Genomic DNA, 26847 nt, shown 5'->3' on the forward strand with positions numbered 1-26847 from the left:
TTATTTTAATACTTCATCCTTATAGAGTTTCACGTGCTGCTTTTACTTTTATGAAAGAGATTAAAAATGAAAAGTATCTATGGTGCCATTATACTTGAAGTCACTGGGTTTGATTTAATGCAGGCATCATCATGAAAATTTTGTGGGCTATCAAGATGACAACCTATTCCAGGATGAAATGAGATATCTACGTTCAACATCTGTACCTGCCCCGTACATATCCGTAACCCCTGATGCGAGTCCTAATGTATTTGAAGAGCCAGAGAGCAATATGAAGTCTATGCCACCAAGGTATTTCACTTCTCTCCTCTCTGTTGAATAGCCAGTGTTTGGTGGGAGAAAGACTTTGAACTAGAAAAGAATGCTTTAGAAATTCTTTTATATGTCCTTCGATCTCAAGAAGGACATTGATTCAGCTCTGTTAACTGTTAGAGCTGTAATAAAAAGCATACGTACATGAATAAGGCAAAGTCCTTGATAGCAGAGGCAGACTAATTGGGAGAGAAAAGACCAACTAATGAAGTGATAATGAAGGATTCCATTATAGGTTATGGTATCATTTAGTGCTGTAGTAAATCAGACTAGAGAAAGGTCACTGTGAGGCAGTCCTTGCAGAAAGTTCCATGGGAGAAGGAGCACCAAAAATAAATCTTGAACTTACTGGGTTATTGCATACCATCTTCTCCCAGTCACTTAGGTTTGGTGGTAACATCAGTGTAAAGACCTTCTTGAAAATTGAATAGAAGCATATAAATATAATGCAGAGGGAATTAGGGTGCCACAATGACTTTTTGGAGGAGGAACTGCATGATAAAAATGCACAGATAGTCTCACAGTGTCAATTGAGAAGCTTATAAATTTAGTCAAAGATTTTTGCTGTGTGGAGTTGGATTATTTTGGCAATGATTATGAAAAAAAGATGGATAATAGAAATATTTTCTAGTAAAAATCAGTGTGGCTTGTTGGCTAACTGGATAATGAAAAAGATAAGTTTAGGACAGTGTCAAGATATCAGGCATGAGTAATTACAAACACATTATCATTGGAAAGGAAGACATTTGCTGAAGGAAGAAAGAACCTGCTTCTCCTTCAGATATGCCACTGTGTTAATACTATGTGGTTATAATTATAAACTGATATAACAGATACATTAATACACGCAGTAGAACTCCTATATCCAAATGAACATTTTTCCACTGAAAATACTTGCAACATTTCCCAACTGTGGATTATTCATCAGAGCTTTTTGAGCTGCTTTTAAAATTTTCTCTAAAGAAAAAATTAAATAAAATTTTCCCCAAAGAGTGCAGAATAGCCTTTTGTATCTTTAAAAGTAGTAAAGTATCTCTAAAGGAGGTAGATTTTCTTGAAGAGTTAGAAACAATTTTGAGACTAGTCTGATAAATGTGATTCTTTGGGTTGTTGTTACCCTTCATGACCAAAATCAAGTAGTACAAACTCCTAGGTAAAGACAGTGAAAAGAAGTTTCCATATATCTTGGAATATCATAGAATATTCTGTATATCGTAGAATATCATAGTCAAGGTAAAATCCTCTAACATAAAGCCCCTAGTATCATCACTAGTGTCACATAAGAAAGTAGAAATCTAGGGAATCCTATTTCCCACAGTTCCATGCTGAAGCGAAGCAACAATCCAAGGTGCCAAGGAATGTTGCCACAGAAATAGGATACACACCCTACTCCGGAATGGTTCCTGGTATAGAATATTCAGTGAAATCTCAAGTTACCTCTGGAAGGGAGGGAAAAAACAGGTGTCAAATAATGTGAAAAGGAAGTCTAGGGAAATCCACTGATACTTCATCAGAACAAACACAAAACCTAGACAGAGCTGCCCACTTTAAAATATTATCAAAAGGAAAATAAATAGTATGTCCTGAAAGTCCGATGAAGAACCCAATCTGAAAGAAAACTCTCTCAAGGGAAAAAAGGACGTTTCTGTAAGTACTGTGTTGTACTGAAAAACTTGATAATGACATATATTTAATGAAATAATGTGAGAATGAGATAAAAAGCAGAATGAGTTAAAAGGATATATCACAGAGCTTAGAGGACAGACTGAAGACCAAATCAACACCATTGTAAGACTAATAAATTAGAAGCATTTAGAATAGTAAATTGAATGACTGACATAAAGGAAAAATTTGAGATAATCACAGTAAGTAAAGAGTAAAGGGACAAATTATAGCAGTTAGAATGAAGATAACAGGCATGGAAACAGGACAATCCAACATAAGAATAACTGGTATTGGGGCACCTGGGGGTCTCAGTCGGTTAAGGGTTTGCCTTTGGCTCAGGTCATGATCTCAAGGTCCTGGGATCCAACCCTGCATCAGGCTTCCTGCTTTGCAGGGAGTCTGCTTCTCCCTCTCCCTCTGCCTCTCCCCTCCGCTCGTGCTCTCTCTCTCTCTGTGTCTCTCAAATAAATAAATAAATAAATAAATAAATAAATAAATAAAATCTTTTTAAAAAAGAATAATATTTTTAAAGTAGAAGAAACAACCAATATAATTGAAAATGTATCTAGAACTATAATATAAGAAAAAATACCACAAATGATGAAGTATTGAATTTCCAGATTAAAAGGAAATTTTTATAGCAGGTGACTATGAGGAATAACTGAAATTAGGGGGAAAAAAATTGCTTAAGTTACTGAAAGTCCAAGAAAAAAGCCATAAGAATTTTTCAAGTATCTGAGCAGAGAAAAAGAAGTCATCTTGCAAAAGGAAAAGTTAAGACTGAGTTCAGACTTCTGTTGAACAACCTTGAATGAGAGAAAAAAAGTGAAACAATGTCTCTAAAGCTTCAAAAGAAAGAAAATACTATCTTGGAAGTTTTACCCAATCAATCAAACATACTGAAATTTAAAAAATCTTGGGAATCTTAGAACCAAATTATGGATTAATCAAATCAAATACAAGAAAAGCACATTTAAAAGACTATATACTTTATACATAAAGGTAATTTTCATAAAATCTAAATCTTAAAAGAAACTATGACTCAAGTGTTTTATATTCAGCCAGATTGAGACATCACAAGCATACATTAATTCAGGGAATATAGCATCTTTGAGCTATTCTTCAAAAAAGCCTTGACAAACTCAAGCTATTACAAAAGATGATGAATAATGACTCCATTAAATCAGTGGTTCTCAGTGGGGGATAGAAGGGTGGTTTTGCCTCGCAGGTGACATCTGGCAGTGTTTGAAAACATCCTTGTTTGTCATAACTGGGCTAGTTCAACAACAAGCATCCTTGTGTGGAGAGGTCAAGAAGGTTGCTAAGCAACCTTCAGTGCACAAGACAGCCCCCACAACAAGGAATTATCTGATGCAAAGTAGCCGAGGTTGTGATGGTCATCTTTGATTTTTTTTTTTTTTTTTTTTACCAGCATGACCATTTTTATAAGAACAAGTCATTATCTTTTTAGGTTGTATAGCAGTTCTTTTTTTTTTTTTTTTTTTCAAGTTGATGGATAAACTTCCTCTGAAAGCACAACAAATGTCTTGAGTATTGTAGTAACACCATTTATAAAGTGAATTAAATTCATGTATACCTATTCTCTAGTCATTCTGGAACCTGTTGGCCCAAGCTGACATCCAGGCACATTTACCCACCTGGGTTATATGAAGTATTGACAGCCTGTTCAAACAAGAATGTATATACCCTTAGAGAGTTAGTGAGTAAAGAAAACAGCCAGGGAGTTAACTACTGCCTAGAAAACATACAAGCTTGACTGATGGACATAGCAGTTCAAACTTGGCTTGAATGATGGAAAAGAAATCCAGAACTCATGGTGAGCAAAACTGTCCCTATTTGGAATGAGATAAGAGAAAAAAAAGAACACACGAGAAGAATAGTTTGTAAATCTGTCTTAGAGATAAAGTAGGGACAGGCATTTCTCTTTTTTATAAAAGGCCTCAGTAAAAATATATAACCATATTAATAACTTTTCAAGTATTTTTTAATGTTGCTATAATAAATAGAAAAATTTTTAGTTTACTTAAACTGGAATGAAAATCATTGAGTTCTTCTAGAATATCAGTATAATATAACTCTATGCCCAAAACCAGTTTGTTATCTCTCGTTGCACTTAGTGTGGCCATGCCCTAGAAAGGGCTGTGGGCAGCACTTCCCAAGAATGAGAAACCTACTAGAAAACTCAAATACAGAAAGAACATTGAATTGTTTCACTTTCCAATTTATTATGTGTGTACATATCTATTTTCTTTCTCTTCTGTGCTCTTATGAATATATCTGTCTAGGTTTCTTGAATATCATGACATAACTTCCACCACAATGCTTTTGATTCTGAAAGGATTTTAGAACATTTAATGCCTTTTCTTCTTTTTCATTTAAAAATGCAAAGTAGATTTAAGAAAACCAAAAGTTTTAGGACACAGGTTCTGAAATCAATCAAAATGTTATTGCATTTGAAAAGATCAAATTGTGATTTAAAGAGAGATTGTCAGGTTGGCTTTGAATTTGCTTTTCCACATGAGATATAGGTTCATGCATTTGACTACACTATTATAAATTAAATATAGTTTCACTTTATTCACTTTTTCTCCTAAGTTTTTGTCATCGTGTTCTATCTGCAGTTTGGAAACTAGTCCCATAACCGATACTGATCTTGCAAAGAGAACTGTCTTCCAAAGATCCTACTCAGTTGTTGCTTCTGAATATGACAAACAACACTCCATTTTACCTGCACGAGTTAAAGCCATTCCTAGAAGAAGAGTTAACAGTGGAGACACTGGTAAGTATAATGATAAAAAGGAAGATTGCATGGTCCAAATGGTTTTATTTGCAGATATTTTTTAAAATCTAGTTTTTGAAAGGAAATGGATTAATTTTAAATTGTGTTTGACATTCCTTTTATGTGACACACCCAGAATTATGCCTGTCTAAATTTTGCACCTCGGTTGGACGAGACACCTATCACCTAGTGATAATTCAAGAATAAATTGACCTTTCAAATCTTACCTGGTAGGTTCTAAGCCAAAGGTTGCCACCGTTATCCCTTCTACTAAGTTTCAGTGAACTAATAGTTCCAGTGACTTACACTTTCACAATTATATTCTCATTCCTAATAGAAGCTTCTAACTCTTGGAGCTACTTCCACTCTGAATAGATAATGTGGAGATAGGAGTAGCTCTTAATCAGTAAAAAAGTTAAATAATCTGGACTAGTTGGTATCCATAGGCCCAAATCAGAGCTGCTTGATTCTGTGTCAAGAATAAAGAAAGAAGGGGCGCCTGGGTGGCATAGTGGTTAAGCGTCTGCCTTCGGCTCAGGGCGTGATTCTGGCGTTCTGGGATCCAGCCCCACATCAGGCTCCTCTGCTATGAGCCTGCTTCTTCCTCTCCCACTCCCCCTGCTTGTATTCCCTTTCTCACTGGCTGTCTCTATCTCTGTCGAATAAATAAATAAAATCTTTAAAAAAAAAAAAAAAAGAAAGAAATCCAAGAGAAAAGGATAATATGGTGATTTATCAGGTAGTTCACTTAATTAAAATGAAGATTTGGTCTAATATTTATATATAGGTAATTATGTATCTTATATAGATTCCATTTAAGGAAAATAATACAACACTTAGCCTTTAGAGTGTTTTAGAAAGCATGAACTTTAGATTCAGCCTTGGATTCAAAACTCAGTTTGACAACTTAATAACTACATGATTTTAGGAAAGTAGGATATTTAATCTTTCAGGATGCCTGGGTGGCTCAGTTGGTTAAGCGTCTGCCTTTGGTTCAGGTCATGAGTCTTGTATCCTGTTCCTTGCTCAACAGGGAGTCTGCTTCTCCCTCTCCCTTTGCCCCTCCCCCTGCTCATGCTTGCTCCCTCTCGCTCTCTCTGACAGATAAGTAAGATCTTTAAAAATATATTTAATCTTTCTCAGCCTCAATAAAAATTGAAGTTGTTACGATTTGTGTCACATGAAAAAACAAACCAAAAAACAAACCAAAAACCCTAACACTGTATAGTGAATAAGCTATTTTTAATATCATCTTAAATATATTGTGTTATTGTCTATGAAAGTTAACTTTTTTTTTTTTTTTTAATAAATAGAAGTCGGTTCTTCCCTCTTGAGACATCCATCTCCTGAACTTTCCCGGCTAATCTCGGCCCACAGCTCTCTTTCCAAAGGAGAACGAAATTTCCAGTGGCCAGTTTTAGCTTTTGTTATACAACATCATGATCTAGAAGGTCTTGAAATAGCAATGAAACAGGCCCTAAGGAAATCTGCTTGCCGAGTTTTTGCTATGGAGGTATGAATGCATTAATGGGGTTATTGATTCATTAATCATATAAATCATTTGATGATTTTCTTTAATATTAGTTCCTTTTCTACCCAACAGAAATTTCAAAAAATTAAGAAACACTAGCCAATCAAAAATATCAAATATTCACATCAAAATTAAATTCTTCGTTTATGAACATAAATGAATATAGAGGTCCATATTTAAAAATGCACTCTAAAAAAATTTATTTCTGCACTGCTTTATTGTTTGAATCCTGTTAGTATCGTTTTTTAAAAAGCTGTTTATAGTAAAGATGTCATTTCAGTTATAAGAATCATGTAAAAGAGATAACAAGTAGGGCTTTTAAGTTATAAATTTAACTATAATAACTTTCCTGAATCTATTTTCTGGAAATGATAGGATTGCTATCTGTCATATTTTTATATATATTTTATATATATATTTTTAATCTTCTTTTGTCATGAATATAATAAATAACCTGCCACTTCATTGATGGTGGGAACAATATAAATACATTTAAGTGTATGATAGCTTGTGTAGAACTTAAGAAACATTATGTGTTTCTTAATGCAAGTTTCTAAATGCAAGTTGGGGAAAAAACGTGCTTCAGCAAATTAATATGAAGATGAATTTTTGAAATAAAAAGTGGTTTGAAAAAAAATTACTGCATTGCATTTCCTAAGTATTATTTTCCCTACTATGTTTTTTAATTGGGACCAAAATTATTGACTGTTTCAAGGTCAGTGTGGTATTGGTGAAATGAAGGTCAGATATTTTTAATATCTTTTCTTGAAACACTTTGTCCGTGGAGGTACTTTGTTTCTTACTCAGAATGTTTACTCACATATTTTCTTTTTATCTTTGACTCATGTAACCGTCATTTATTCAGGCTTTCAACTGGCTTCTGTGTAATGTCATCCAAACGACTTCTCTACATGATATTCTGTGGCATTTTGTGGCATCATTGACTCCTGCTCCAGTGGAACCAGAGGAAGAAGAGGATGAGGAAAATAAAACAAACAAAGAAAATGCAGAACAAGTAAGTGAGATTTTAGGGGGTTTTTTGATTGTCCATATTTTTATAAAAGAGTAGAACCGCCTCAGATAATGGAATAATATGCATGAGCTCATTCACAGATTATATAACCTAAAGGCAAGAATAAAATTTCACTGCTATGAACAACATAGTCACTCTACTTAGTGAAAGTTTTCTCTCCAGCAAAGATGAGGTCATTCAGTTCTGATTTTCTCACTAAACATTGTCATGAAGCAATGAATTGAAAGATATATACTGTTAGAGTACTATATAAGACAGATAAACAGGGCAACATTATTCCATGGAAGATCTATCTCTTCACAACATTGCTGTAAGTTGGCAGAGCATAAAAATATATACTGTGTAAGGACATGAAATTTAAAAATGTTTGCTTGGCTAGAAAGGACTTGGACTTTATAGGAAGCAACCTGCATAATGGAAAGGCATTGACTAGGACCCTGAAAACCTGGGGGCCAGCCCCGTTTCCACCTCTGTAACACTGTGACTATGGGCCTCATTTCCATATTGTAAGAAAACTAGACAGCATTAAATTCACTTTCAGGCATTCTAAAATTATATGCTTAATATTTTATGATTAATTTCCAAGGATATCAAGCAACATTATAGCCAAATTCTTAAAACTCACAAGAAAATAAAGTACCATGAGTAAGAACTAGTAGAAACAACAGGCAGCAGAAATAGACCTTAAACAATTTCAGTGTTGTAATTATCTATCTATGTGTAGTATAGCTATGTTTAATGTGTTTAAAGAAATAAAAGACAAACTTTAAACTATAATAATGTAAGAAGAAATGTAAGAATGACAGATTTGGAAAAAAACTAAATAATTAACATGTAAGAATTATATATTAGTTTAATAATTATTGTTAGAAAAATAGCAGTGAACCAAAAAAAAAACATCAGTCCTGAGATTTTTTTGGCATATTAGTCTAGAAATTGGTGAACTGTAAAAGAGACCTGAAGAAATCATCCAGAATAAAACAGAAAAAAAATGAGTTGCTTTAAAAAGTGAAAAATATGAGAAGGTGTAACATTTATCTAATTGGAGTTCCAGAAAGCAAGGATAGACAGAATGGAAAAGAGGTGCTATTTAAAGAGTTGATACATGAGAATTATCCAGAATTGATTACAAATGACAGTGCTTTGAATCAGGAAGCCCAGGGAACCCCAGGCAGAATAAAGAAAAAGAAATCGTGGTGGGCAAATCATAGCGAATTATCTGAACAAGCAAAACAAAGAGCATGTCTTTAAAGCAGCCACAAAGGAGAAAAATTACACTTAACGTAGGGACAGTGAGAATGGTAAATTTTCAGTAACAATATTGCAAGTTATAAGACTGAACTTTTTTAAAAACACAATTGATATTTTCAGTGTGCTGAGAGAAAATAACTGTCAATCCAGTGAATCTATCTTCATAGGGGAAGGGCAAAATAAAGATATTTTCAGAAAATAAACAGGGATTGCCACAAACAGACTGTTACAAAGGAAAATTGTAATGTGCTTCAGGTACAGTAGGAGATCTCACATGGAAGAGCTGAGAATGAAAAGAAAAGAGTTACATCTTAACAAAGACTATATAAAAAGTGATGTGTAAGGGGAGTGATTTTTAAAACTTAGTACCAAATACACACAGCAATACCATATACATCAGGGAGGCAGGTGATTGGTGTTAAGTGTTCACTGGGTTGATAATGATTTTGATTAGCTTTAGATTGAGTGTGTATCACTACACAAAGTGTAGTGTGTGTCATTACACAAAAAATAGAAACAGAATTGAATGGGCACCTGGCTGGCTTTGGCAGTGGAGCATGTGACTCTTGATCTTGGAGTTGTGAGTTTGAGCCCCACATTAAGTGTAGAGATGACTTAAAAATAAAATCTTAAAAAAAAAAAGTTAAGAAATAGAGTGTATAATTTCCAAACTCACAGAGAAATGAGAAAAATCAACTCAGCGCCACCCCCTCCAAGGGAAAACAAAATTTAAAAAGTGGTGCAAATAGAAACATATTAGAAATAAGTCCAAAGAGGACTAAATCTTCCATTTAAAAGACAAAAAATGGGATGCTGGGTGGCTCAGTCGGTTAAGTGTCCAACTTTCAATTTCTGCTCAGTTTCATGATCTCCAGGTCATGAGATAGAGCCCTGTGTGGAGCTCTGTGCTCGGTGGGGAGTCTGGTTCTCTATCTCTGCCCCTCCCCCCACACGCACATGCACGCGTGCTCTCTCTCTCTCTCTGTCAAATAAATAAGTATTTTTAAAAAATAACTAAGTAAGGGGCGCCTGGGTGGCTCAGTCAGTTGGGTGTCTGCCTTTGGCTCAGGTCATGATCTCAGGGTCCTGGGATTGAGTCCCGCATCAGACTCCCTGCTCATCAGGAGTCTGCTTCTGCCTCTTCCTTTGTCCCTCCCCACTGCTTGTGCCCTTTCTCTCTCTCTCTCAAATAAATAAAATCTTTAAAAAAATTAAATAAAAGAAATATTGTCAGAATGGATGAAAAAACAAAAGGTAGATGCTGTTCATAAGCATCACATTTAAAACATAGGGATACAGGAAGATTAAAAGTGGAAGCTTAGAAAAAGATATGCTGGACAAACACCAAACAGAATTAAGGTGGTGTGACTCTTTTAACATCAGAGAAAAAAAAAAAAAAGCTTTGAGACAAAATTAATAATAGGGGTAAAAAAGCTTTCTACAAAATGATGAACAATTAATTCTAAACATGTATGTATCAATAATATTGTCTTAAAAATACTAAGTAAAAATTGACAGCACTGCAAGGAGAAATAGGAAAAAAATCCACAATTAAAGTGTAAGATTGTTTCACACCTTTAACAACTAAATACTCCTGCATAACAAACCACCCTAAGACTCATCGGATGAAAACAGTTGCCTGTTGGCTGACAACTCTGTGGGTGAGCGGTTTGGGTGAGGCTCAGTTTCTGCATACACATGTAGAGTCACCCTGTTAGTAGATTTGTGAGCAGACCAGAATCGATACAGGTACAGTACTCTTTTGTTTGGTGATCTTATTTATGAGTGATGTCATCACTTTTTTCCCGAAAGATAATACAAACATACTAAGTTAATGTGTGTTTTGGGTATGATTTGGTTTTCGTTTTGTTGTTTACATTTCTGTTACATGGCTGTCTTTATAGTATACATAACACTTTTAAGTATACATAATTTTTTGTGTGTAGGGTAAGTTCTTTTCTGCATACAGACTGATCAGTTTGCTTTCAATTTCTGTCTTAGGAGAAAGACACAAGGGTATGCGAACATCCCCTTTCTGATATAGTGATTGCTGGTGAAGCTGCCCATCCTTTACCACACACATTTCACCGCTTACTTCAAACAATCTCCGATCTTATGATGTCTCTCCCCAGTGGCAGTTCATTACAGCAAATGGCCCTAAGGTAATTTTACATCTAAGTGTTCTAGGTACAATGGAGAAGAGATTTTATGTAGTATTCAAACTCAAAATGCTCAAAAGACCTTTTTAAATAGTAAGATACAAAGAATCTCTACATTATGTGAATGGTGTTTCACTCATTACCGTCATAATCTAGAATCATCCTCCTTAGCTCACACCTGTTTGCCCCTCTATAAAATCAGGTTAATATACTTCTCAGTGCTCTGAATTATCAGTCTGTAACAGTGTTCCTCACTTCCCGCCCCCCTTCTACCCAAGTCACTTGTCTCAGTGCTACCCAAGAGTAGACTCTTAAATGTCACAAAAGGGAAAATGAAGTCTCAGAAACAAATCAAAATATGGTTTTGAATTGAAAAGAATTTTGAGAAAAATGGAACCTTTATACGCAAGGTAGCCTAAGTCTACCTTGGGGAACATCACCTACTTTTAAGTCTAAGCCTGCTAAGATTTTAACATTACTTCTATATTGTGAACCTTGTTATCAGATCTACATATGGGGCCACACATATAAATGAATGCTCCACTGATTTTTATAAGCTGTAAGGTGATAGAGTGATTTTTGGCTACCCACAGCCCTCATGATAAGACCAACAGAGGGGAGATTATGTTTCCTCCTCACAAGATTTTTGAAGTGCAGGATGTGTTATATACACTCTGATGAATTAGTATAAAATTATAAGACTAATAAATTTGAGAGGCTGTTTCAGTTGGGGTAACACTTATCTATCTGTGAAATTGATTTATTACCTTTTTTGTTTGAAGCAAATTTCTTTATATGTAAATGTATTTTTCTATATGTAAAATAAGTGAACTTTCTTTAGATCTTACCTTGGTCCAAAGAAATTACCTTTATTTCTCACAAAAAGGCAGTGGTATTATTCCCTGATTTTTTTTTTTTATTTCTGTTTTTCACCTGGAACATTAAGATCTTTTGAAATATTAACTACAGAGTGCTTTTCCAGGAATTCCTTAGGAATTATTTAATATATTGCTTATACCTTTTTAGGTGTTGGAGTCTGAAATTCAAGCAGTCTGATCACCAGTTCCTCCATCAGAGTAATGTCTTTCACCACATTAACAATATTTTGTCAAAATCAGACGATGGAGATAGTGAAGAAAGTTTTAGCATCAGTATTCAGTCTGGCTTTGAAGCAATGAGTCAGGTCAGTCATTTACCAGCTGTCCTCTGTTACCCCACTAATGTTCAACATTGTATAGAAGGAGAAACTGCAAGTTGGTTCATTTGTTTCTTACCTCATGTCTTGTTTGTTTTATTATCATGAAAGATTTCCATTTCAGTGTTATAATAATGTACCTTTGTTTCTGGTAGGAATTGTGCATAGTAATGTGCTTAAAGGACTTAACCAGCATTGTTGACATAAAAACTTCAAGCCGACCTGCCATGATTGGCAGTTTGACAGATGGTTCTACAGAAACCTTTTGGGAATCAGGAGATGAGGATAAAAACAAAACTAAGAACATCACCATCAACTGTGTAAAAGGAATCAATGCCCGCTATGTATCTGTCCATGTGGATAATTCCCGAGATCTCGGGGTAAGAAAGGAAACTTAATTTGTGGCTCGTTAGTTCTTTTCAGACCCTCAGTGACCATGCCCTATCATTTCTGAGTTTAGCAAAAAGATTTTCTTGTGGAACTTCACCAACCAAACAACATTGTTATATTTCCCAAATAAATCTTAAATCTAAACACATTAAGAGGACTGGGGCACTATGGAATACTAATTTTAAAAAGAGGTGTGGTTACAAATAACACCCTGGCTCCAGCTAAGCAGGATAAATGCCTGCCCTGTAACTGCCTACCCGCATGCCCTTATCTAAGCTCTTCTCTTGGCCTGGAAGTCCTCCCCTTAAAATCTGCCTATCAGATTCTCCCCAAATCTCCAAAGACCAGGAGAAAAATCCTCTCCTAGTACCTCTTCTATAAAAATTACTCTTTCCAGGGTGACTGGGTGACTCAGTCAGTTACGTGTCTGCCTTTGGCTTGGGTCATGATCCCAGGGTCCTGAGATCGAGCCCAGAGTCAAGTCGGGCTCCCTGCTCAGCGGGGAGCCTGCTTCTCCCTCTCCTCCCCACTCATGCTCTCTCTCACTATCTCTATTGCTATCTCTGTCTCTCTCAAATAAATAAATAAAATCTTTTAAAAAAATTACTCTTTCCCTTCTCTAGATTCTTTTCTATATTACTCTGATGGCACTTAATACACTTTGACCTGTCATGTAATTAGCTGTCAGTTTCTAGCCCTCAGTCTTAGCTGTCAGGGCAGTGGTGGTGGGGTATCTAGACTAACCCGAATAATCATAATTTATCTTTTTCCTAGCAGTAGCCTGTTCACATGTTTCAACTGAATTAAGTACTCCTTTACAAAAGGCAGTAAACAAAGGAAAAAGAGTCCTGTTTACTTGAGTGTTAAGAATCAAGAAGAAGGCACCAGCTGCCAAACCCACATGCTTCTACTAGCCCTGTTCCTGGGGAAGGATACTCCTTAGAATTTTCCCTCAGAATGGGTGTGGCTTGCTAGCAGATACAGTATTAATAAATCCCCTTTGATCATTGCCAAGCTTCTCCCATCCCATTCATGTATTTCCTTTCCCAGAAAGAGCCAGAGTGGTGGGTTTGGGTCTTGGGTAACCCAGATGGAATGACAGCCTCAGAAGTCCAGTCTGCTCTCGGAATACTCCTTGCCATCCACAGCCACCCCCAACTCCTATTCCCTAGCAGTGAATAAGGAAAGGGGGCTTAGATAATATTATCATAAGCTTATCTGCTTTGCAGAGCCAAGAGTTTCAATAGGCACAACTACTTTATCTTACTACAAAGTCAAATGTAAGAAATCATAACATTTTTCTAGCCAGAATTTACTGTTCAGTACAAAGTTATCTTTGATTCATGGTATATTTTAAGCTAGGACATACTCTCCCTCAGAACAATGATTACAATCAGTTTGACATTTTTCCCTTTTAGGGAGTTAATCATAGCAATATTCATTTTTAAAAGCCCCAGTAGGTAAGCCAACATCTGCTTTCAAGAAACCTCCTCTATGTTACGTGCATCCTTGAGCTGATGTACCTCTGTCTCCAGCCCGCCCACCACCAGTGCCTTACGCACAGCAGTTTGAATTGCACCAGCCTAGAGCTGATCCATAGCTAAGTATACAGTTCTCTAAGGAATTAATGTCTCATGATAACGATAGAGTTTAAATCTTTAGACTTTGGGGGCACCTGGGTGGCTCAACTGGTTAAGCGGCTGCCTTCGGCTCAGGTCATGATCCCGGGGTCCTAGGATCAAGCCCCCGTGTTGGGCTCCCTGCTCACTAAGGAGTCCGCTTGTCCCTCTACCTCTTCCCTGCCTCGTTCTCTCTCTCTCTTTCTCTCTCTCACTCACTCTATTTCAAATAAATAAAATCTTCCTAAAAATTAAAACTAAATAAATATTTAGGCTTCAGATAAAAAGAGGAAATGCTAAAGCTTCTCTTTCAGAGCCTATAGAGACTGAAGGTAGAACTTTTGAGAATAAGAGAAGGCAAGACTGGAGTTGTAAGAATGTGGTTGGTTGGGCAGAGGGAGTGACGTCAGTTAGGAAGAACAATGATAGAGTTAATGTGATATTGGTAGGCTGTAAGAAATCATTGTAAATTCAGGAGCAGGAATATGGAATAATAATTGTTGTGAATTGTCTATTTTAGAATAAAGTTACCTCAATGACCTTCTTAACTGGCAAAGCAGTAGAAGATTTGTGCAGAATAAAGCAGGTAATTAAAATTTTGTCATTAAATGTTTTGCTGCCTAGGGAGAAATTCTTCTCAGCCTCCAGTCTTAAATTCTCATTTTGGCATGCTACCAAAGTATTACAGAAAATCATCTGTTTACAAAACAAACTGACAAATAGTCCAGATACAGGAACATTTACAACCATCCCTGTGCTGAACATCTTGTCTGTTAGTGCCCTAAATGTTCTCCTGTCGTGAGCGATTATACTGTACCTACAGTCCTCCACTCTGCCTCCAGCTCCCTTACAAAGAGTCAGGGTGCCTTAAATGCATCATAGATCCAATTCACAATTAACACCTACACTTCAGGTTAAACTGTAGATTATTGTCCTCCAGCCTGAAAATCTATCACTTATAACACCAAAACTGTATCCAGGCTGCAAGTTGATTTTACAAACCACCTCTAGAAACACGTTAGGTTTTATTTGGGCGTGTATCTGAGATTCTGTATAAACTGACTTGTGTTAATGAAACTTTATCAAAGCTGTTCTTCTATGGCTACTTTATCCCATAAATGTTAACCACTTGTTTTGCTTTGTTTTTCAAATCATATTGAAAGAATGAATTGAGATTTTGGATTAAACAAATAATAAATTTTGTTTAAAAGCCTAAAAAATTTAGGGAAATAATCCTATTCAGTGAGATACTATTTATTTATGCTTAATGCTCTTTGTAGAAAATTGGCATCATCAATTAAAATAATATCAATTTAGATGTCTTTATAAATAATGTAGAAGGCCCAGGTCATTTCTCTTAGACATCAAATACCATAAGAACAATTTTCATTTTACCAAGTGAATAATGTCAAAAACCATTTCACAGTGCATTGAAATTTAATCCTTGAAAAAAAGTTATTTTCTCAGTGAAATACAGTGAAATAAGGACTCACAGATGTGAAATTACATCTAATTTTTCTTCAAAAGTAAAATATATTAACTGCATATCAAAAGTGCTCTTCTTTTTAAAAAAAAATGCTTATCTGTAAATAATGCTTTAATGTGAAGATTCACAAACAGGGCCCCATGCTGATCTTGTGAGTGTTTCTACTCACAGTCAGTATAGGGAAAGGACAGTCACATAGATTGATTAATGATGTTACTTATGTAACTTGTCCCTGGAAAGTACTCAGCCCTGCATTTTATTTCTCAGCTCCATGTCATACTGAGAATCCTTCAACCTGTGTTAACCTCACTTCATCTGTATAATAGCTACTATAGTATTACTTATCCTCACAAGGTTTAAGTAGTAAACCTTGGTCTCTGCACAAGTCTTTGTGATTTGAGCCTGCTGTTATTAGCACTAAGTCTAGGACAGTGATAAGAGAGTGAGACAGCTGTATCAGGTTTCTGTCCCTTGTCTGTTGTGCTAGGTTGATCTGGATTCCAGGCACATTGGTTGGGTAACAAGTGAACTTCCAGGAGGAGATAATCACATCATCAAGATTGAATTAAAGGGCCCAGAAAATACGCTGAGAGTTCGACAAGTAAAAGTCCTGGGCTGGAAGGATGGTGAAAGCACCAAAATTGCTGGCCAGATTTCAGCCAGTGTGGCCCAGCAAAGGAACTGTGAAGCTGAGACTCTGCGAGTGTTCAGACTTATTACATCTCAAGTGAGTGTCCTTACTACATAATCTAGCACTGGATATCCTGAAATAAAATCTTATTCAATAATAATACCAAAATAGTAACAAAATGCTTTGTAAAACTTGTTAGAGATGGCTGGCAACAGATGTGACCCATTTTCTCTTCTTCTCATAGCCCAAAACTCTTGCGTTTCATTTTGCGCTCATAATTCTTAAAAGTAGTGGCGTGTAGCAAGAATGGCATAGTAATATTATAAAACCTGCAGAATTAGCTCATGCATTCTTTAGCTTTCACACCTGATAATTATTGCTACTGATTCCTTCTCGTGTTCCTGTCTTCATCAGGTATTTGGAAAGCTCATCTCTGGAGATGCTGAACCTACACCAGAACAAGAGGAAAAGGCACTCCTGTCATCACCTGAAGGAGAGGAAAAAGTATACAATGTATTTATTTGTATTCTAAAAATATTTATTTCCCTTTTTCATTTTCTTACTTTTGTTCAGTGAAATAATCCATTTATTGCCATGTATTTTATGGATAGGTGATATTAGTTTATATGCAGTTAGTGTTTCTTACTTTAATTAGAAGATGGAGAAACTAAAGAAATTGTTTATGTATGTTCTAGCTAGTATTGTAAGTAACAACAAAATTTGCTCTGTATCTTGGGCTGTTGTGTTCAAATATTAGGCTTTGTAAAATCAGCTTAGTCATTGACTGTACTGAGCACCATCGATGACCTTCTCCTTCCTCCACTTAATCTGCCCTTCACAGTCCAGTTCAAAAATACTGTCTTCTCCAGGAATCTTCTTTATGATTTCGCCCAGACAAGATGTAGTTTTCCTTCTGCTAAACTTCATCATGGTTTTTATGAGTCTCTTCTCGATTTCTTTCATATGTTTATTTGTACACATATTTGTCTCTTCTACTGAATCATAGCTGCTTAAAGACCAAGTACATATCTGATTTGTCTTTATATCCATGGCATAAATACACATGCATTCAGTATAGTTTTATTGGAATAACCTGTTCTTCATCTTGTTCTTGAAATTTCTTTTAAAATGTAGTTGCCTTTACTTTTACTTATTTGGTCTACTCTAAAGCTCTATACCCAAGAGGAAAACCTCATCTATTCCAAAAAAGAGGTCAACCCTGACTGTTCTCAATATTCTTATGTTGTTAGATGTTACAGATAATCACCTTGGCAGCCCTTTGAAAGATAATTTCAAGGACTTACCTAGTCTAGCGCTGCACCTTCTGATATAGTGATGTCTAAGCCATCCACATCTTTCTATTTGGGGTCTGTAGAAAAGAAGATTTTATAAACTCTGGTTGTTTCTTTTAGCATCCTGTGGAGATATCATTTGAATGACTATAAGACTGTGTGACTATTCATTAAATCAACTAAATTTTAGCAAATGGCAATTTTGCGCTAAATAACTATGATAATTGTTACCAAGCCCTCAGAAAGCTTGTGTTCTGTTCTTTTAGATATGAACCTTTCACACACATCCCAAAAAAGAAATCAATATATAGCATGTAATCAATTTTTTATGTATGTGAAAACACTGTACATGTCACAGGGTTTCAGAGTGTGCCCTACAGTGGTCAGAGGAGGCTTTTGGTAGATATTGGGTATGACCCAGACCTGAAAGGGAATGAGTCAGAGTTAGATCGACAGAGGGAATGGGAGCAGGGCTCATTAAAGAGGCCGGCCTAATAGTAGGAGAGTGTAGGTTGAGATGTTAAGGTTGATTGGGAAAGTTTATGCTAGTGCCCATGAAATAGTATAATTATTAAGAGAATCATTTTTTATGTCAGGTTTTTGAAGTAGAATTTAGATAAGGAAAAAATTTATCCTTTTAAACTGTATTGTTTGATGAATTTTGCTAAATTTTTTGGTGTAAGTTGTTAATAATACACCCTTATTATCCTTTTAATATCAGTAGTATCTGTAGTGATGTATCTTCTTTTATTACTTCTTTCCATTTGTTTGCTTTGTGTTTGATTTGTTTTCTTTCTAGGTTCAAATACTTGAGATCTTTCTTTTTTTCATATAAGTAATGGTACAGTTTTCTTCTTAGCACTGCTTTAGTTGAATGTCACAAATTTTGGTGTGTTGGTTATATATTTTTTTCACTTCATTTAGTTCAGAATATTTTTTTATTTCTGTTTTGATTTCTTCTTTGACCCCTAGATAACTTAGTGTTAATTTCTAAATATTTGGGGATTTGTCAAAATAGCTTTCTATTACTAATTTCTAGTGTAATTCATTGTCTTCAAAGAATATACTTTGTATAATTTCAGGCCTTTTAAAGTTGTTAAGATTTGAATTCTGACTCACATATTTTAGTGAATGTCCACATGCACTTGAAAAGAACTTGAACTCTGCTTTTGTTCTGTGAGGGGGTTCTATAAGTATCAGTTCAAGTTGGTTGATAATTTTGTTCAAGTCTTCAAGAGTTTTACTGATTTTTGTTTGCTCGTTTACTTGTTCTGTTAAGTGCAGAGAAAGTTTTGAAGTGTCCAATTATATGGGTTTATTTGGATTTTAGTTTACCTGGTTGCAAACCTCAGCTGTCCGATGGGCACCAAAAATTATATGGTTTTGTAGATTATCAGCTTCTTCTCATTGTTAAAGTGGGCGTTACATTCTCTTGTAGCTTTATCTTAAGGAAAGTGAAGCTAAGAGCCATTTTTTATTCTTAGAAGAGTAGCTTTGCCTCACTTTTCTTACCTGTAAAATAAAACATCATATTTACGTAATGGACTTGTTGTGAAGATTAAAGAAGAGTATGTGTATGTGTTAACTATATTGCTGTGTATCCATACCTTAGGAGAGTACCATTCACATAATAAGCACTATAAAATGTCAGCCTTTATGTCTATTCTTTTGGTATGTTTCTTTGACGCCTGTTAGTGGTCAATTAGCCTAATTAAGAACACCATTATCATAGAGTTTTGTTAGGATATTTCTCTTTTAACCAAATATCATTTTCTGAGTTGTTCTAATGACTAAATGTAGGATACTCACAATTTAGAATTAGATGTAATCAAAGTGGCCCAAATTGACAGATTAAAGAAGTTCATGAAGAGATAGTGTGCCTCTTTGGATTTCTTAAATTCAGAAATTTTGCTCTTTTTTTTGTGGTTGACCTTAACCAATAGTGGTGTCTTCAAACTTTATCCTTTGTCTTAGTGTTACAGACCTCAATTTAAAGTAAATTCACCTTATAAAAATACCTGCATAGTTATTTCTCAAGATACTTTAAGACCAAATATGCAAATTTTATTCAAAGAGTCTGGGTTTTTTGTTTTTTTTCTCCCCACTTTTTCTATGTAAAGGCAACATCAGATGCTGACCTAAAAGAACATATGGTTGGAATCATATTCAGCAGGAGTAAGCTGACTAATTTACAAAAACAGGTTGGTAAATAGCCATTTCATTGTCTTCATCAGTTTTTATTTGTTTTTAGGGTGTAAAGTGTTTTCCAAAATTTATGGAGGCTTTTTTTATGCTGACTCTTTCATCGGTCCTGCAGAATGTGTCTGCCTTTTTCTAGAGAGGAAGCAGTATATTGGCATACCTGCATCCCTTGAAAGATTTTGTTATAAATGTTAACTTTCTTACCTTGCTGCTCTTTGCTATTTCTCATTTTCAGGTAGATTGTTTCATTTTGGTGTCAAATATCTATAGCTATATCAAATTTCATTTGCATTTTCTGTGTTCCTTTTCCCACTGTTTTTTGTGTGCCAGTTGATTTTTTTTTCTGAGCAATTATAGTGTTAACTAAGTCAGTGTTAATATTTTTAATTATAAGGAGATGGAGTAGTGCTAGATTATTCATATAATGGGGTACCTAGATAACAAAATAATTAGCCCTTCAGAAGTCAAATAAAACACTGGTTTTAAATAAGCCCATCATTTTAACTTTCAACATCATTAAATCTTGTTTAAGTAAATAAATTTATCTGTGCTTTATCTTTTTAACAGTGTTTCATTGAATCTTAGATGCTACCAGTTATAAAATGTGCTGCTACCAGTTATAAAATGTGCTGTTATTTCATGTATCACTAAAAAAAGAAAATTTGCTGCCAGTTACATTGTGAATGCCATCAATTATAAAACACACTATGAATAGAAATATTAATTATATATGGAAGGAAAATATGCCTTAGAAGTGATAAAATATGGTAATTTGCTTTTGTTTGATGTCTTAAACCACAGGCAGGGGTATTGGTAACTTGTATATAAATAGTTTCTACATAGTAGTTGGTTTAAATATTAAGATTTTTATTCATGATTCTGTTAGTTTTCCTTAATTGTTTTTAAGATGAGTTAAGAAAGTAGTATGATGGAGAATTAAAGGGGTGAAAGAGTATTAAATAGAGTATCAACTAATATTATCTTTTTTTTTTTTTTACTAGAAGTAGTAAATCAGATTTACAAATATGTTTTTATATTTTCTTTATGTTGTCTTTAAATAGGTGTGTGCTCACATCGTCCAGGCTATTCGCATGGAAGCCACCAGAGTTCGTGAAGAATGGGAACATGCTATATCAAGCAAAGAAAATGCCAATTCTCAGCCCAATGACGAAGATGCCTCCTCTGATGCTTATTGCTTTGAGCTGCTCTCTATGGTCTTAGCCCTGAGTGGCTCTAATGTGGGCCGCCAGTATCTGGCTCAGCAGCTAACTCTGCTCCAGGATCTCTTTTCACTGCTCCATACGGCCTCTCCTCGAGTCCAGAGACAGGTAACTGGTCATACCACTTACCTTTTGGCTTGCTTTGTTCCTTGAGACACTCTTAAAAATTACACTATCAAAGAGAATCACCTTAGGGTCTTAACTATTGATCTTTATTTTTTGGGTTTTTTTTTTTGGTTTTTTTGGATTGCATTTTAACATGCTTTTTATTTTTGACTCGTTGTAATGAGAATATGGAAATATGTTCCATTTTATTACTATGCTATTGCGATAAAGAGTGTCCTGTCTACTGATTGTCTTATTACCACTAGATGTGTAATGTTTCTTTATTGCTGACCAAATAAAAACATGTTTTTTTCTTGCTACCCTGGAGGGGTAATTACCACTTCAGAAATTAAAATGGTGCTTAAATCATATTTCTGTCCTTCTGAAAGCTTTTGAAGTTATAGAACGGCAGCTAGGCTATTTAAAAAAATGAAAACTTTAAAACACCAATCTTTAGGAGGAATTCTTTCCTTTTATTTTTCTTATCAGGTAACCTCCTTACTAAGACGAGTGTTGCCTGAAGTGACCCCTAATCGTCTGGCCAGCATCATAGGAGTGAAAGCCCTCCCCCCAGCAGATATCAGTGATATCATTCACTCAACAGAAAAAGGAGATTGGAATAAACTAGGTATCTTGGACATGTTTCTGGGATGCATTGCCAAAGCACTCACAGTACAGCTGAAAGCCAAAGGAACTACCATCACAGGAACAGCTGGTACCACTGTGGGCAAAGGTGTTACAACAGTTACTCTTCCGATGATTTTCAATTCCAGGTTGGTCATTGCATCTGTTTTAATACTAAAATAGAACAGACGGAGCTACTATTTGGAGAATTAAGGCAGGATTTCAAATTCCACCTTGTTTGCTTGTTTACCAACTAGAAGCCATAAACAATCCACGTATAAAAGAGAATGCTGTATATAATAAAAGTGTAGCTTCAAGTTACTGGGGAAAGGAAGGTGTGCTGAATATATGATGTTGGAATACTTCTCATGTAGAAAAAATATTGTAGGCTCCTATCTCAAACCATTTGCAAAAGTAAACTTGAGATCAATTAAAGCTTTATGTATATTTCTTTTAAAACCCTACTAGGACAAATTATAGAAGAGTATTTTTACAATCTTCAATTCAGGAAGACCTCCTTAAAACATATAACCCAAATGTCACAGAGGAAAAACTCTCAGATTTGGCTACATAAAAATGGAAGTTAATTATATTAAAAAGTTTTTAAAATATAAACTGACCTGAAAAAAATATTTAACACCTATATAATGCTATATAGAGAATAAATTATTAGTCATAATATTTAGAAAATGACTACAAATTAATGAGAAAAGACAAACAACTGATAGAAAGATACATGACAAGAGTAGTTAGTTCCAAGAAGAAAAATTACAAATAGCCAGTAGGCAAATGAAAAGACGCTCCACTGGGAATCAGAGAAATGTAGATTAAAACAATAGGAAAATATCTTTTGGCAACATTATGAAGAAATAGGCATTTTTTATGGCACCTCATGTAGATTACTACAGCCTTTTTGGATGTCAGTTTACTAACATATCACTGTATTTAAAATACGCTTTCCTTTGACCTACCAATTCTACTTCTAGGGTTGTTTCCCTCAGAAATGTTTCTACATGGGCACAAAGATATATGCAAGGAAGTTTGTAACAGAATTGTGTGTTAACAGCAGAAAATTAGACATCTGGAACAGTACTAGTCAAAGAGCCAGTCCATGATATTAAATAACACCAGAATGTAAATCAGTGTGTTGCTTTCTTCATCTAGAGAGTCTTACAAAAGAAAAAAAAGAAAGAAAGAAAGAAATGCCAGCTGAAGTAAAGAGTAGTGTATTCAGTGACATAGTTGACATATTCTGGTGCGAGCCCTTACTAGCTCTCTCTGTGGATTCGTAACAAATAGTTTGTGGTCTTCGGATATGCTTTGAATAGCTCTGTTCTAGAAGGTGCAGGGTACAAAAATAATATATAAATAAATACCTGGAAGGAAACATGTATCAGAATAGCTGCTCTCAGGGTTGAAGAGAGAAATTATGGGTAATACTTTGATTAATTTATTTTTAAAATTCTTTAATTGTTTGAATCATTTAAAAAAATTTAAATGCATGCCGAAATAGCAGTTTTCATCGTATTTGTCTGTAACTGTCACTGATTGGTTTGCAAATGCTGACTTTTCTTTGTAGTTATGTTCGTCGAGGTGAAAGTCATTGGTGGATGAAGGGCTCAACTCCTACCCAAATCTCAGAGATCATCATTAAACTTATTAAGGATATGGCGGCAGTGAGTTCCCATCCTCCTGATCATTATGTCATTGAAGTACAGTCGAAATCTGATTAAAACAAACAGCTTTATTCTGCTACATTAGTGTTATTTTGCTTTACTTAAAGCCTCTGTTTAGTAGGTTAACTATTGCGCAGTTTGTCTTTTTGGTCAGTGATTAATTTGTCCTTTGTGTAAACTGTTCATTTCAAGCTTCCCAATTAATTTACTTGAGAATTGTTACATTAGTCTTCTAAGCCTTTAAAACTTAAAAAATTAAATACTGTTTTGAGCCTTACAAATCAACCTGAGTCCAAAACCCTAAAGGAAAAACAGGGCTCCCCAAAGTGAAAGTGTCTCATTCTCTTTAATTCTTCTGGTTTAAAAGCTTTTACTCGTCTTTATTAATGTTCTCTATCATTGTCTTTAGATGTTCTTTTTGGGGAGATCTGGGAGTGTGGAGAAAAAGAAAGTACTTCTCAGAGTACCTGGCTTTTATTGGTTGCTCCATAATGCTAGTTTCCTCCCATTCCATTATATTTTCAGGCTCAGGAGGGCAAGATGCTGTGGAATGTGGGATCCTGAGAGGGAGAGCAGACAGAACATTTTGGAGGAGGAGGAGGAACTGGAACTGCCCTTTAAGAGATTGATAGCATATGGATGGGAGGCAAGAGAGGGTATTCTGGGGAAATAGGAAGTTCTATCACTTTTCCCAACAGCAAGGACATTTCCTTAGTTGGAGAAATGGAGAACTTTCTCGCTTTTCAACAAGTCTTTCTCAGGATGTTCAATGGATGAAATACTAAGAAAAAATATTTAGGAACACCTAAATTTTGTGGTAGTCAGGTGTTTATGTTCAGCAAAAATCAAGTTATCAAATAAAAGTAGTTTGTAGGGGCGCCTGGGCGGCTCAGCCAGTTAAGCGTCTGCCTTCAGCTCCAGCTTGGGTCATGATCTCAGGGTCCTGGGATGGAGCCCCGCGTCGGTTCCCTGCTCAGTGGGGAGCCTGCTTCTCCCTTTCCCTCTGTCCCTCCCCCTGCTTATGCTCTCATGCTCTATTTCTCAAATTAATTAATTAATTAAATATTTTAAATAAAGTAGTTGTAATGTGAACCCATTTATGCTCTTGGGTTCTAGTAATATTCATCTAAAAGCAATTAACTTAGCTATATAAATTTTGTGTTAAATAACAAGGTTTCATAATCAGAATTTCTGAAGTATAGATTTAATATTTCCACTATGTTTTTATCTAAATGTAAAGAGCAAATACTCTTGAGCTCTATAGAAAAAGTATTGAGAAGCTAATTTTTTATTTACATTCCAATCATTAAAATAGTGATTAGAAGTTGAATTTTTCATAGAGTTGTGAAGGATTTTTATTTCAAAAGTATGCCCTTGAATCTAAAGCTGCACTAACAGGGGCACTTGGGTGGCTCAGTCAGTTGATCATCCAACTCTTGATTTCCAGCTCAGATCATGGTCTCAGGGTCATGGGATCAAGCCCCACAGAAGGTTCCACACTCAGCATGGAGTCTGCTTCTCCCTCTACTCTTCCCCCCACTCATGCCCTCTCCCTCTGACTCTCTCTCTCTCTCAAATAAATAAATAAATTTTTTTTTTTTTTAAGTTACACTAACAAATAAATCTTTCCTTTCTGATGAGATGTTATTTAAGAGAAGAGAATTTACTATTACGATTATACATTTCTGGTTTCTTACTAAATTATTGTCTCCTGCTCAATAGGGTCATCTGTCTGAAGCATGGTCCCGAGTGACAAAAAATGCCATTGCAGAAACTATCATTGCCTTGACCAAAATGGAGGAAGAATTTAGATCTCCAGTGAGATGTATTGCAACAACCAGGGTAGGAGTTTCTTTTCATTTGGTTTGTATCGTTGCAGTAATAGGTTTGAATAAACTTAGTAAGTCAGCTCCATCCAATTTTTTTTTTTTTTTTACCAAATACCATATTTACTGAAAATGTATGAAAGGCTTTTTTGAATTATGAACTAAGTATAGTGGTTATAAACTTCCCCTGTTATGTGTTCTTTATCCCTTTTTTGTTATTATTTGGGAAGCTAAGGATCAACTGGTTAGAAAAGGCTAAGTTCCGTTATGTTGTCTTTCTAGTAACGTATTTACTGTAGCTTACACAGTAAGCTTAGTGTCAGCATTATGCTCAGATAGACTGAAGGTCCTTCAAAGACAAGGCCCTCCCTTACTCATTTGGTATGGCTTAATTATTCTTAAGTAGAGCCTACCTGTTGGATTTACAGACCTTACTTTTAAAAAAGCAAAAAGTACAAGCCCTGGGCAGGGTGGGGCAGAATCTCTTAGCTAAAGAGTAGGCTCGCGTTCTTCGGATGAGACATCTGCGGTCACTTTTGACCTACCAAATTTCATGAACTTCCAAAAGAGATGAGGGATTTCCTTGAAGCAGGGCAGTGTGGCAGCATTAGAAAGAAGTAAGCACTGGTGAAAATTGCCTGATTTAATCTTCAGAAGTCTGGAAAGGAAGACAAATTGTATTTCTCTGGGGCAGAAAAAAGCCGCTTGATGCCGTGCTGCTAGTGAGTGTGACATGTGAAGCAGTCCCTCTTTAGCTCCACGCACGGGCGTTCTTTCCTTCCGCACTCGCCCTTTCTCCTTGCGCACTTTCTCTTTCTGTTTCTCTTTTTCCCTGTCTTCCTCTTTATGTCCAGGGACACGCATATGCGCTTCTTAAATAATTGTTTTTCGGTAATGAAGAAATATATCCTTCTGTCTAAAACTGAAGTTTACCCTTTAAGCCCCAGAAAGTTTTAAACTGTTTCTGAGGGCTGTTTTCTAAAGTTTGCTAGACATTTACTTATTTCTGACAAAGTATACCAGGGTTAGTGCTAAGCGTTTAGGGGCATACAGAGACTTCTGAGGAGCTGCTATTATCCAGAAGGACTTAATATATACCCACCTACTCATGGGACTGTGTAAAATCGAACAGTCATTGTGCCACCTTGCTTGGAACATAGTGCCTCAGGCAGATGACGCTAGATAGGAAAATTTGCAAGAGGCATCGATATGGTAAATATTCAATATATAAATCCATTTGCTGATAGATTGCTTCCATAGTAGACCAATAAAGGATAATCTTCTATGTCAGGTAAAAACCAGAATGGTTCATCCAGCAGCAGTTAGTAAATATTTGAGTGGCTACTGTGCACATGGCCCACACAGCAGTGAGCCCGTGTGCCTGGTACCACGTCAGGAAAACTTGAGTGCCACTGTGTTTCCATGTATTTTCAAATTCAGCTGGCATTTATTGAGCTGTTATCATGTGTCAGAAAGTCAGTGTTTTGTAAGTCTTTTCTAAAAATTCAGTATTGTGACAGCCTTTCCTTTTAACAGCTCTGGCTTGCTCTAGCTTCACTGTGCGTGCTGGATCAGGACCATGTAGATCGTCTGTCTTCGGGGAGATGGATGGGAAAGGATGGACAGCAAAAACAAATGGTAAGACCAGAATCGCTTTATAAAAATGTATCTTGTTTTTCTTTATAAGTAAGCTCTAGCTTAGCATTAAAAAAAAAAAAAAAAAAAAGATCTGCAAGCCAAAATTCCACAATTAGCAGAAAATTGTGTTACATTGCTCACGGTCATCTCACAAGTCTGTTTCACTTAGGGTCCCCCTTCATAGTTTGTTAG

At 35.6% G+C, this 26847-nt stretch overlaps 1 protein-coding gene across 15 annotated transcripts in view; it reads left to right on the forward strand.

Moving 5' to 3' along the window:
* The window catches only part of MYCBP2 (MYC binding protein 2), a 253255-nt gene that overhangs the window by 210045 nt on the left and 16363 nt on the right, over positions 1-26847 (forward strand). For 11 of the 15 annotated variants that reach the window (XM_087865059.1, XM_045810924.2, XM_045810926.2 and 8 more), the window contains 16 exons: positions 124-291; positions 4620-4777; positions 6091-6290; positions 7174-7323; positions 10594-10754; positions 11778-11934; positions 12102-12326; positions 14476-14541; positions 15929-16168; positions 16487-16585; positions 19485-19565; positions 20628-20894; positions 21381-21664; positions 23095-23191; positions 24914-25033; positions 26554-26655. In XM_087865059.1, the coding sequence (XP_087721185.1) occupies positions 124-291; positions 4620-4777; positions 6091-6290; positions 7174-7323; positions 10594-10754; positions 11778-11934; positions 12102-12326; positions 14476-14541; positions 15929-16168; positions 16487-16585; positions 19485-19565; positions 20628-20894; positions 21381-21664; positions 23095-23191; positions 24914-25033; positions 26554-26655 (2575 nt within the window). Of the gene's footprint in view, positions 1-123; positions 292-4619; positions 4778-6090; positions 6291-7173; positions 7324-10593; positions 10755-11777; positions 11935-12101; positions 12327-14475; positions 14542-15928; positions 16169-16486; positions 16586-19484; positions 19566-20133; positions 20307-20627; positions 20895-21380; positions 21665-23094; positions 23192-24913; positions 25034-26553; positions 26656-26847 lie in introns of those variants that run through there. The other 4 variants (XM_045810925.2, XM_045810938.2, XM_045810935.2 and 1 more) reach the window with 3 other exon arrangements.

Source organism: Ursus americanus, chromosome 10 (assembly GCF_024610735.1).
Source record: "Ursus americanus isolate L20-20 chromosome 10, mUrsAme1.1.p, whole genome shotgun sequence".
NCBI lineage: Eukaryota > Metazoa > Chordata > Mammalia > Carnivora > Ursidae > Ursus > Ursus americanus.